Genomic DNA, 13,503 nt, shown 5'->3' with positions numbered 1-13,503 from the left:
TGAAGACTGAAATTCAACATTTTAATATCTTTATTTTACAGTTTTCTCTGTCTGCAGGTATGTTGAATAACTGTAATCAGAAAATACCATTTGTACAGTGTTTTGCACTTCAAGTTATGTTGCTTTTGCATGTGTGTGTTGGTAGCAGGGCTTAAATGCAAGGCTTTGCACCCTTCCTCAGATTTTGTTCACTCTAAGCTGGCACCTTACCATATGAGCCATGCCTCCAGTTCCAAGTTGCATTTTTGTGCTCATACCAGGTTCTGAACTTAGGGCTTGGACATTGTCCCTTAGCTTTCACTACTCAAGATTGGCATTGTACCACTTAAGCCACACTTCCACTTCCACTTTTTTGATAGTTAATTCGAGCTGAAAGTCTCTCAGATTTGTCCACCTGACCTGGCTTCAAACCTCTATCCTCAGATCTCAGTCTCTCGAGTAGCTAAAATTAGAGACATGAGCCATCAGCAACCAGCTTTAAATTAGATTTTTAATGACTGTACAATAATATTACATTGTGTATGTACATCCTAAAATATGTAACAGCTACCCTGTTGTTGGATATGTAAGCTAGATCTTATTTTTCAGAGTTATTAATGCTACAATTATCTCAACAATCAACCTTTCGCATGCCACGTTACATCTGCAGTGCAAATCCCCAGGAATAGGATTGCACTGTAGGGATCTTCATCCATATTACTGACTTCTATGTAGGCTGGATTGATTTTGACTTGGAGCAGCAGTGGGAGGGTCATGAGTTCATTCACAAGCAGAATAAAAGGCTGGCTGCAGACAAGTTTGAGAAGTAGGCAATACATGACTTTGGTACCAGGTTTCGTCTTTTCATATCATTTGGGCAGCTCTTCCACCCTACCTTCCCAGGTGGGCACATAATATCCCAGCTTCCTCTACAGGAAAACCCACCTACCTTCCAGCAAGTTGCTAATTCCTTGGGCCACACTTAGAAGTAGCCAGAAGGCCGTGCATGCTCCTCCCAGAAGCAATTTGCATCTACAGTTCCCAGAGGCTACTGGGCTGAAGGAAGTCTTGGGATACTTCCTGGGACTCATGAATCTCACAGCAGACTTGGTTTTGGAAGAATTTTTATTTTCATGGCTTTTTAAAAAAAAATTGGTTCTAATTTAAACAACTCACAGTTTAACAAAATGAACAACTGGAAGCTGGAATTTGGGGTCTTGGGGGAGGAGGGGTAAGGTAGATTAATGGAGAGAGGAACGGTGGGTGGATACAGACATAGCCAGGTACCTTGAGGGGATGGGTGGGGTTAAGAGAGCTGGGGGAGAATGAAGAAAGGGTGACCCTGATCAAAATGTATTGTTGCATGTCGCACTGAAACGCGTTTGTACCATTATTTAAATATAATGTTTAAAATACTACCTGTTGGGCTGGGAAGGTGGCTCAGTGGTAGAGCGCTTGCCTTGCATGCCTGAGGCCCTGGGTTCGATTCCTCAGCACCACATAAGCAAAAGAAAAAAGCCGGAAGTGGCGCTGTGGCTCAAGAGGTAAAGCGCTAGCCTTGAGCTGAAGAGCTGAGGGACAGGGCCCAGGCCCAGAGTTCAGGCCCCCATGACTGGACCCCCCCAAAAAAAATATGGAAAACATTACCTCAGATAGATAAACAATAAAAGTTCCAGAGGATTGCATCAGCCAGCCCAGTGGATTTGGTAGGAAACTCCTACTCTGCCCCTGTCCCAACCTGAATGCTCTTGAGTCCCACTGAACTGCTTTTCAGGGGAGAGGCGGGCTCCTGCCTATTCCTTTCTGGCCAGCTTCCAGGAATCTGGACTCAACTAGGTCACCAGACTAAGAACCAGACCAGCAGGCCTTTCTCATCTTCAGCAGTAAGGTAACAAATTTCCTGTCTGTGTTTGCACTCTTATGGCATTTCCTGGAATTGAACTACCTTCCTCTTTCTATAGAGGACGGGACATTTTAGACGCCCAGATCCCCAGAATAGGCTCTCAATCAGGGGCCTTCATGACTGCATACCAGCTACCCAGAATATCAGGGAATATCATCATCAAATGCCTTCTCTTGGTTTTCTGCTGTGTCTGACTTCTGCCCAGAGATATGATGGTTCAAGTTTCTGACCTTTCCTTGGGTAGCTTAGTTTCCTTGAACTCACACAGCTTCCCCGGTTTCCCTTGGAAGACCGAATGGTGTGGTAAGTTTGGTGTGAGTCTACTGAATAACCTGTGAATGGGGCCTTAGTAAATTCAGCACCTTGGTCCATAGCTGCTGGGGTTGGTAGAAGATGTCAGGTTCCCTCAAAGACAACTTGGCAGTACCTATTAAAATTGCAAATACAGGCCAGGCACAGTGGTACATACCTATAAGGCCCATGGAAGGGAGAGAGTAGGATAGTCACAGTTCCATGCGAGGCAGGGCTGGAAATGGTGAGACCTTATCTGAAGAAAAAATAAGTAGAAAAGGACTTCGGGATATGGCTCAAGTAGTACAGTGATTTCCTAGCAAGTGCAAGGCCAAGGCTCAACAGCCACCCCCTTCATCCCTCTTGAAAAACAAATTTCTAAATGGCCAGTATGCATGGACTTTGATTCAGTCATTTCACTTGTGGGAATTTATCCAACAGATGGAACGGCACACATAACAAATGAACATCCACTAAATGATTATCACAGCAGTTATATAGTATTTTAATATGATTATATTCTATATGTACATACATTAATTATAGTCATATTTTTATAGCAAAAAAATTTATTTGTGACAGTGCTGGGGCTTGAACTTGGGTCCTAGACTAAGTGCTGTCCCTTAGCTACATTGCTCAAGGCTAGAGCTGTGCTACTTGAGCCACAGCTATACTTCTTGCTTTTGCTGGTTCTTTGGAGATGAGAGACTTATGGACTTTCCTGCCCACACTGAGTTTGAATCAACATCCTCAGATCTCAGCCTCCTGACTGACTAAGATTATAGGCATGAGCCACTGATGCCCAGCTAGCAAAAGATTTTGAAAGAACCAAAATATCCATCAATAGGAGGTTGTTTAAATATATCATATAATCAGAATAATGACATATACAGATGTTAAGAAAGGCAGACATGCCTCTATGTACTGATATGGCAGATGTAACAGTATCAGTATTTTATGTATGCCATTTATATTATACATTCATGACACACCCTTTTCATATAAATGTAGAATATGAGAAAGTCATCTTAGAGAAGGGATTCTGAAGCTGAGTGCCGCGTATTATTACCTATAATCTTAGCTACTCAGGATACTGAGATCCAGAGGATCGAGATTGGATAGGAAAGTCTAAGAGACTCTATCTCCAATCAGCCGGCAAAAATCTGTAATGGAGGCATGGCTCAAGTGGTAAAGGGCCACCCGTGAGAGAAAAAGCCAAGCAAGAGCTCAAGGTCCTAACTACAAGCCCTAGAACTGGCAAAAAGAAAAAAGAAAGAGAAGACAGACAGACAGACAGACAGACAGAAACAGAGAAAGGAAGGAAGGAAGGAAGGAAGAAAGAAAGGAAAAAGTTTTCATGCTTACTACCTGTGTTATTTTGAGCAATTCACTTAACCTATCTGTATCTCAATATAATCATATATAAAATGGAGCTAATGACAGTTCTTCCCTCACAGAGTTGGTGAGCTTATGAAATGAGTTAATATATATTAAGTGTTCAGAAAATTGTTTCATTATAATTATATATTGTATATACATGTATTAATTATACTCATTATTATAGCAAAAGCTTTTAAAAAAGAATATGCATCAATAGGAAAGTGGTTAAATAAATCTTCATGATGGAATACTATGGATTTTTCATTTTTATGTGGGAGATGAAATCATACAGCCTTTTCTGTCAGGGTTCGCTTTGAACTACAATTCCCCAGATATCAGCCTTCTTAGTGTAGCTAGGATTGCAGGCATTAGTCATTGGCACCCAGCATAAAGAAACAGCTTTTTACAATCTTAGAAGAAAATGATCAAATTTGGGACAAAATGTGAATAAGCAAAATCCGATGCATGTCTATAAAAATGAAATTGGAATTGCAAAGTATCTCTTACTATGAGCTTGAAATGTTTCTCAGATTTTAAAAGATCTACTTCTAAATTCACGATTCTTTTGAAAAATTCAGGAAAGTGAAATAAATCTTCTCTTTTATATATGAGTGCCTTAGGGACAACAGAATTTTATGTAAATAACTGCAGGTGGAGAGGTAACAGTACTCCAGAAAGCTCCATAAATTCTAAGTTCTCCAACTGGGCTGCGAGCAAAGGTTGAGCCTTTGCAAACTCTGTTGCTTTCCCTAGAGCTCCATTTTCTTTCCTCCCTACATGCATCAAAGTCACATGAAGAATTACATTTTCTTTGGGTTATAACTGACACCTCCCTCTCTCTGTGAAGCCTTCTGCCATCTCCTCAAGACTTGGTTCTACCTTTCTCTACACTCCCTTAGCAACATGAGTCATCATCAAAGATTTAAATAATCTTTACTGTATACAATACAAATAAAGTTATTTTTTTGCTCGTGGCCTCTAATACTCCAAATCTGTTGAAAAAATAAAAAGGAAGAATCCTTGCATTGTAGCTTCCTGTTATCATGACAATTTGATCTGCTTTTTGCTTTGGTGGTACTCATTTCTTTGAACCTCAGAGCCTTTGAACTCTAAAGCTTTTGTCATGCCCTTTCCCCAGATTGTTTTTGTTTATTCTTCAGTAAAGTCTTGTGTTTTTGCCTGCCTCTGACTATAATCCTACTTCTACCTCTCAGGTAGCTCGGATGACAGGCTTGTACCACTATACCCAGCCGTTATCGGTGTAGTAGTACTGCCAGTGGAAATAAAATGCAAACTACCTATGTGCCTGGAACTTTTTAGTAGCTTCCTTCTAAAATGTAGAAAGGAACTTGGCAATGGTACACATCTGTAATTCTAGCCAGCATTCACAGGTGAGGCAGGAAAAGGGAGAGTTTGAGCCTGGATTACACAGTAAGAAAACAAAAAGGAAACAAGTCACTAGACTGAAGAAACATTCTACACAATGGAAGAAGGAAAATATATGTCAGCTCTCCATCTGACCAGTGATTAATAATTAGAGTATACAGGGAGCTCAAAAAACTAAACTCCACAAAGAATCAGTACCCAATTAGCAAATGGACAAATGAACTGAATAGACAATTCTTGCAAGAAGTACAAATGGCCGATAAATACATGAAGAAATGCTCAACATTTGCAGCCATAAAGGAAATGTAAATCAACTCAACATTGAGATCTCATCTCACATCAGTCAGAATGACTATCATCAAAACACTAACCACAAATGCTGGTGGGATGAAAAAGAGAAGCAACCCTATTACACCGGTTATAGGCATGTAAACTATAGTGCAACCACTATAGAAACTAGAAAAAAAGTCATTGTTCTAGTGTTTGGAACCTAGGCTGAGTGTTCAGAGATTCTCTGTATTTAGGTGTGCCATGTCTCTGTTAATAAGAAATTATGCCAAAATAAAGGGTTAAAATACTTTTTTTTAAAGTTATGAGCACTTGAATAAATCTTTTTCTAGATACCCCACTCTCTTCAGCTTCTGGATTTAAGTATTAGAAGACTAAGTAGAAGAAAACTTACATTCACTTTCATGAACAATTTGTGCTAAGAAGAAAACAAAACTCCACAATGTACCCTCCCTTGTAAAAAGGGATTTTGATTACATGTGCCCCAAATTACTTTGCCTCTACTTTGATGTTTTGGGAAGTGGCTTTTTCCAGCTTCTAACCCTGAACCTAAAAAGAGTAAGTAGAAATTTCCTTCAGGAAAAACTGGGAAGTGATTTAACTCATGTCTGTTTTGTAGATATTCATAGTAGGAAGCCAGTTGGGAAGCTAATTCTCATCCTGGTAGGCCCCAGACAGGCTGGGACTAGATGCTATATCCTTTGCTTCCTTCTACATCTCTGGTCTGAAAGCTCCTGGCTAGTGGCCGGTGGCCTGTGACTTGTGGCTTGTCTGCTTTGAGATTGAAAAGGGGGACAGGTCCTTGGGCCATCCAGCATTGGCTAAAAGTGGGTGGTTAGGAAGCTGGCTTTCTGTATAATTAGAAGCAGATCTAGAGAGAAAGGGAGGGCCTTTTGTTTTTTAATGACATACCTTTAGTCTTTGCTTACATTTCAGTTCTACAAAGTCGGCCTTCTCTAGTGGTTTCTACAGATGGCCATGACCCTGGCAGCCATTGTGACCCTGCCCTGCTTAGGACAGGGTATGTGCACAGGCTGTTTACTTTAAGAGAAAGAAGCTTACGCATGATATTTACTCTAACCTGGGTTAAGAACATTAACGGTTAGAACTGATAAAGAAATCTGGTGAGGTTACCAGAGTGACTTAAAGGCTAAGCCAGGACTGCAAGTGGTCAACCCCAGGCCAGTCTTCTTAGGACACACTGAAGATAAATCCCCAGGCTTCGCACAGGCAGACTTTGAATCAAATACAAAGCCCTTACCCCTTTAAGTGTACCTGCCTGCAGACCTCTTCATGGCCTGCCCAGCTCATGGTCCACCTCTCCTCTGCCTTTCCCAAACTGCCCTTGGTCCATATAGAATGACCTGACATTAGCTAGTACATTGGTCATCACAAAATTGTCTGTCTGTCCTCCACAACAGGCTATTAGGTCTCTGAAGGTTAACATTATAGGCTCAGGGTTTAGTTATGATAACATTACATAAGAAGCCATTTTGAGCTCAACACAGTGTCCAAGATAATGGCTGAGAAAGTGAATTGTTCCCCATATCTGTTGAGCTCAAACCATTTGACAATTTGTTTGGAATATGGTTATGTCAACATAGAGAATATACTATATTATAAGCCTACCTACCTCGAGTAGGTCCTCCTAAACAAGCAAACTTCTACTTTCCTCGTTCAAACACAATAAACCTAGGAAAACACTGAAACTACAAGCAAGTCAAAGGCAGCACATCATCATACAGCTGGTGTGCATGAGTGCATGTGTGTGTGCATGAGTGTGTGTGTGTGTGCACCATTTTACTGGTTCTCATAACAGTAGTTTCCACAAGCACAGGAAATATCTTCTTCTAACTCTCTTGTAAAGACATACACACACACACACACATGTATCCTGGATGGTTTTGATTTTTGCTGGTCTTAGGCCTTGAACTCTGGGCCTGGATGCTGTCCCTAAGCTCCTTTTGTTCCAGCTTTTTCTGTGATTAATTGGAAGTAAGAGTTCCACAGACTTTCCTGCCTGGGCTGGAAATCCTCAGGTCTCAGTTCCTGACTCTTTTTTTTTTTTTTTTTGGGTCCAGTCGTGGGGCCTGAACTCTGGGCCTGGGCACTGTCCCTCAGCTCTTCAGCTCAAGGCTAGCGCTCTACCACTTGAGCCACAGCGCCACTTCCGTGTTTTTTCTTTTTGCTTATGTGGTGCTGAGGAATTGAACCCAGGGCCTCTGGCATGCAAGGCAAGTGCTCTACCACTGAGCCACCTTCCCAGCCCAGGTCTCAGTTCCTGAGTAGCGAGGATTACAGGAGTGAACCATCAGGGACCAGCTCATATCCTGTTTTAAGCAATCATCTGAGATGCCCTTGGCCCTGCCTTCCTGGAGATGATCAGGAAGAAGGTCATAGATGAAGGGGTCACAGGCAGCTATTTCTATATTTAAGTATTTGAACAAAGGGGTTGCAAGGCAACATACTAGTTTGTGAGTTCAATGTATTTGATCAATGTCACCTCTTCATTCTCGCCATCCCTTCCAATTCCACCTATCCCCTCAATCTACCTGATTTCATCTTCACATACGTACATTAAAATTATGACTGATTCTCCCATCTTTCCTCTCTTCATTCACCATTTTCCAAGGGCACCAGAGAAGCAGTAAAAATTGTTCTTCAAAATATTCCTAGAGCCAGGAGCTGGTGGCTCATGCCTGTAATCCTACCTACTCAGGAGGCTGAGATCTAAGGATCATGGTTCAAAGACAGCCCAGACAGGAATGTCCGTGAGACTCTTATCTCTAATAAACTACCAGAAAACCGGAAGTGGTGCTGTGGCTCAAGTGGTAGAGCGCTTGCCTTGAGCTGAAGAGCTGAGGGACAGTCCCCAGGCCCAGAGTTTAAGTACCATGACCAACAAAAACAAAACAAAACAAAATATTTTAGAGGCTTTTCTAGATTATTTGTGTTGTTTCTCAACAAGCCAAGAGTGTTGCTAGGATATACCAAAGGTTATATCCTATAACCTAAGTGACTGGACTAATGGTAGGAGGCAGACTAATGATAGGAGGGGCAGAGGGCTGGAGTTTAGGTAGGAAAGAAATCACAGCACCCAGTTCGAGTTCCAAGTTACCTGAAAAGCTTCTTTACAAGTTAAGATTTCCTCATTTACAATGAGGATAGAGGGCTTTTACTTGGAACCAAAAATGGGTGACTCTGGCATCCAGAAGTTGGAATCAAACACTTGATGTTAGTAGTCTCCGTCTGCACCACTCACAACCCCATTCATTCTCTTAGAGAAAAGAAGACCCAATTTTCTTCATGTAGGACCAAAATTTGCATGACCAATCATTTGGAGAGAGAAAGGAGACAGACAGACAGACAGACAGAGAACTTCAGTTTCCTGAGGAAGTTTGATTTTGGTCAGGCTACTTCCTAGCCATCATGAAATCAGTGCGAAGTTGTACTGTGTACAAGGCACACCAAGGCCTTATAGATGGAGAGAAAGTATTATGGTCATTCACATAAAGATAGAGAGCCATCTAATGGATGGTTTAAATCCAGGGGTTCATCCCATGTGTAGTGGACTTTAAAGCACTTTCTTGTCTTCTATGTAAATGAAGAAACATGGGAGGGTTTTGGATATCACAAGAAGATTCAGTTTGTCTAAATCACAATCCAGAAAAACAACTCTCCTCTATTGAACTGGGTGTGTGACTTGAGGGGGGGCGGGGTTGAAGGTGGGAGGGGGGGAGATACTACAGGCAATGCCCGTCATCTATGAAAATCATTTTTCCCAAGCAAGGAAAGGAGCTTACATTCAAAACCATACTTACATTAAAAAAAAAAAAAAGATTTCTTTGTCCTAAAATTTGAGTTTGAGAAATTTGGAGAGAAGCTTACATTGAAAAGCATACTTCAATTTTTTAAAATGGTTTATTTCTCCTAAAATGTGAGTCGGAGAAGGGAAATTCCAGTTTCCAACATTTGCTTGGGGAAATGGGTATTTGAAGCTCCACTGTGCAGGGTTTCCGTTGTTTTCCGCTCCTACATCCTCCATATTTAATGCCCTCGCTGGAAAATGGATTGACTTCTGAAGGATTTTTCTCTTGCTGTGGAGATGTTGCACATTGGCTCAAATGGGTTTTTATTTTCCATTTTAATTTATACAATATAAATACGATGTTGGGCTTCTTCAGAGTTAACAGTTTCACTGTGCAGATGTTTCTTGAAAGCGTTTCAATTCATAGTGTTGGTTTAAAAAAATTTTTTTTTATTAGCCTGGCTGCCTGCCCGGGGTGGGGAGAAGAGGGAGATACTATTCCATTTTGCATAGAACTGAAGATTTTCTTTCCTATTCTTTCCCCCACCCCCAGCCAGACAAGATGGTTAGAATATAAGATACTTTATTGCCATCTTGTGGTCAACAATCAGAGCCACAGCCAAGAGTCATCTGCGGAAGAACAGAAGCCACCCAGTTTGTTCTCCCACAATATTTCATTACACATTCCATTTGCTTTTTATTTACCATTTGGCACAAATTGGTCTCGATTTCCAGGTTGTTTTGCTTTAATGGAAAATATTCCACTTGGACCACATAGGGAAGGATAAATATGCTATGTTCTTAACTCTGTGCGTTGGCTTTGATGGGACCCCTTGTAAACAGTGTTGTGCAAGCTGACTCAGTACTAGCTTTGAAAAATATTCAAATCTTTTCCCTTAAAACGAGACAAGAACACTAAATGAGCTTTCGTTCATTACATAGGCTTTTGGAAAGTAACTAATGGTTTGCTTACTTGTTTAATTTTTAAATGGAAATGTATAAATAATAGCCCTCTGATCTCTATCTCCCCTAGTGTCCATGGAGACAAAATCTGCTTGCATCATTCTTGACTTAAAAGGTACGAAGTAGAATGTAGCACCAAAATAAAAATATGGATGGATATTTGGGAGATGGACAGGGAAGCCCCTCGCCCCCAAAACAGGAGAAGGAATAAATATTATAGAAGTGCATTTTATATCTAAAAAATAGTAAATGAAATCCACCAAAACATGTTAGAACGTAGGTGGGGAGGAACTAAGTGTTTAAGAAAAAGTAGCCAGACACCAGTGGCTCATGCCTGTAATCCTAGCTACTTAGGAGGTTGAGATCTGAGGATCATGTTTCAAAGCCAGTCTGGGCAGGAAAGTCCATGAGACTCTTATCTCCAATTAACTACTAGAAAACTGGAAGTGGTGCTGTGGCTCAAGTGGTAGAGTGCTAGCCTTGAGCTGAAGAGCTCAGGGACAGCATCCAGGCCTAGAGTTCAAGCCCCACTACAGGGTGGGGGGTTGGGGGGGCAGGAAGAAGTAAAATAAATGGAATAAATTTCACCAAAGTAATTATAAGCCTGTTATAAATATCACAATGAAACTTGTTTGTACAATTAACTTATGCTAATAATTTTAATTATCTTTACTCAAAAGTAGAGATATGATGTAACATTAAAAGAACAAGACACCAAATTTTCAGTAAGGTATGATACTCTAGTCATAACAGCAGGAAAATCTGTAAGGTGTAGACATCCACACAAATGTGGATATAATTGTAAATATCAAAATTAATGTGGAGTAGGCCCAGAAGTGAACACAGAAAGAAAAATACATACAAAGACGTGTTTTTCTCTTACATCTTTTCTTACATTTTCAGAAAATGTACTGGGTATATACATTAAAACTGTGATCAGGAAATATTCTCAGCACAATTTAAAGAGTCAAGATTCTGTTTAATTCTAAATCAAGTATCTTCATTTTAGGATGACACACACTCCAGAAACTTGACAAAGGAATTCCTGTCAGTGAAAGAATGCGTGGAGATGAAGAGCCAGCATGAGTCCCAGAGCAAGAGCAAGTCCTTTAAGATGTATTGAAATACTTGGAATTCCAAAAGCTCAAAAGTGTCTTGTCTTCTCTATGGAGCTGAGGTGAGGGAAAAGGTCATGTATGGCTATACTCTTTGCGAAAGGTTTGCCATAGCCTCCAAAAAAGGAGAGACAGTGAAATCATTCAGTTTTGTCTCTGGTGCAAAATCTTCATAAAAATATGAATTTAGGAGCCAATACATTCCAGGTGCTGTGCTATAATCTTGACACCCTAATTCTGTTCTTCTAATTCTTAAAGGCAACCATAAAGGTGCAAAGGGCAGGCCTTGGAAGTTGGCTCAGTGGTAGAGTGCTTGCCTCACATGCATGAGGCCTTCGGTTCTATTCCTCAGCACTACATAAGCAGAAAAGGCCGGAAGTGGCGCTGTGGCTCAACTGGTAGGGCACTAGCCTTGAGCTAAAGAGCTGAAGGACAGAGCCCAGGCCCAGAGTTCCACCCCCACGACTGAACAAAAAAGCCAAACCAAAACAAAACAAAAAGGTGCAAGGGGGAGAGACTAAGTGGTCCGAATCACACACTTATAGGGTGGGAATTTGAACAATGAAGTTTGGAAGCCCAGTCTTTATGCCACTTTCCTCTCCTTATTCATTTCAGCAGATGAAACACTACACATACGTTGTATGACCCAGATTTGCACAGTAAGACCTTCAAGATTTCTTTGAGAGCCCCTGAATATGTCCTGAAGAGGAATTCTTGACAGATGCCTGTCACATTCCACCATAGCAATTAGCACCCCATCCACTTTTTCCTTAGGGTTTTACAGAAGGGAGAGCTATTCGGATAGACTCTGAAGCATTGGTATTGGGTAAGTCAAGCTCCACCTCTTCTCATGGCTCTCTCCCATTGTTCACTGGGCCGGTGGGGAAGAACGGTTTATATCTGACAAGTGATACTGGATCAGCTAACCAAGAGGCAGGACTGTTGAACCAAAAAGGTTACAAATAAAAGATTTCAGGTCCCTCTTTCTTAATCAATAAATGTAATATCTACTAAATATTAATGTTTAAAACTAGATATGCTGGTTATAAAGTATAAATGGAAAGAAGAAACAAGAGTACAGAAAATTCTAGAAAAAATTACTAGGTATTTTTCTGAAGCGGAAATTAAGATCTACTATAGTGGTTTCAAATGTGCAGTGCTGATACATGGATACACTGGGGTCAATAAAAGAACAGAAAGGCCCACAGTGGACCCAATGATGTACAGAAATTTAGGATATGACAGAATTTTAGTATATGGCAAAGAACAGCATCTCAAGTCAATTGAGGAAAGGTAGAGGCAGTAAGATAGCTGGATGGTTATCTCAAAATACGTCTCAGCTATGTCATGATAAATCCGAAAAGACAGAATTTTTTAATTAAAACAAAACAAAACAGTATAAGGCCAGGTGCTAGTAGCTCACACTTACAATTCTAAAAATCATAAAAAAATTCTCTAACAGAATCCAGAAACACATTAAAAAAATCATACACTATGACCAGGTAGGCTTCATCCCAGAGATGCAGGGATGGTTTAACATACGTAAATCAATAAATGTAATCCAACACATCAACAGAGCCAAGGTCAAGAATCACATGATTATCTCCACAGACGCAGAAAAGGCCTTTGATAAAATTCAACATTCATTCATGCTAAAAGCTCTGGAGAAAATAGGAATAGAAGGAACATTTCTAAAAACAATGAAAGCCATTTACGACAGACCAATAGCCAATGTTATACTTAATGGGGAAAAACAACAACCAATTCTCTTAAAATCAGGAACAAGGCAAGGATGCCCACTCTCTCCACTCCTCTTCAATATAGTCCTGGAACCCTTAGCCAGGGCAAAAAGGCAAGAAAAAGACATTAAAGGGATCTGCATAGGGAAAGAAGGAGTTAAACTATCCCTTTTTGCAGATGACATATACTTTCGCGATCCCAAAAACTCCATCCCCAAACTCTTAGAAATCATAAATCACTTCGGCAAAGTAGCAGGATACAAAATCAACCCACAAAAATCAGTCACCTTCCTATACACTGACAATGTACAAGCAGAGAGGGAAATAAGGGAAGCAACCCCATTCACAATAACCCCCCCAAAAATGAAATATTTAGGAACTAACCTAACCAAAGATGTAAAAGAACTATTTAATGAAATAGAATGGAATAGAATAGAAGATCTAGAAATAAATCCACATGCCTACAGTCAGCTGATATTTGACAGAGAAGCCAAAGACATACAATGGAAGAAACACAGCCTCTTCAACCACGGGTCTGTTTTCTGCATGTGACCACATGCAGCCTATCACCATGCACCAACATCAACTCAAAATGGATTAAAGACCTTAACATTAAACCTGAATCTCTGAAACTACTGCAGGACAGAGTAG

General features: G+C 40.6%; 1 protein-coding gene across 1 annotated transcript in view; it reads right to left on the bottom strand.

The window, feature by feature from the left end:
• Positions 1–13,503, bottom strand: part of Cdk1 (cyclin-dependent kinase 1) — a 67,050-nt gene that overhangs the window by 21,861 nt on the left and 31,686 nt on the right. Inside the window, exons 8-9 of the mRNA XM_013017049.1 lie at positions 6,157–6,308; positions 929–1,116 (exon numbers count right to left, since the gene is read on the bottom strand). Coding sequence (XP_012872503.1) covers positions 929–1,116; positions 6,157–6,308 — 340 coding nt within the window. The remainder of the gene's footprint in view (positions 1–928; positions 1,117–6,156; positions 6,309–13,503) is intronic.

This window comes from Dipodomys ordii, unplaced genomic scaffold, assembly GCF_000151885.1.
Source record: "Dipodomys ordii isolate 6190 unplaced genomic scaffold, Dord_2.0 Scaffold34, whole genome shotgun sequence".
Taxonomy (NCBI): Eukaryota; Metazoa; Chordata; class Mammalia; order Rodentia; family Heteromyidae; genus Dipodomys; species Dipodomys ordii.
The sequence above is the reverse complement of the archived record's forward strand: the minus strand, read 5'-3'. Positions and strand labels throughout refer to the sequence as shown.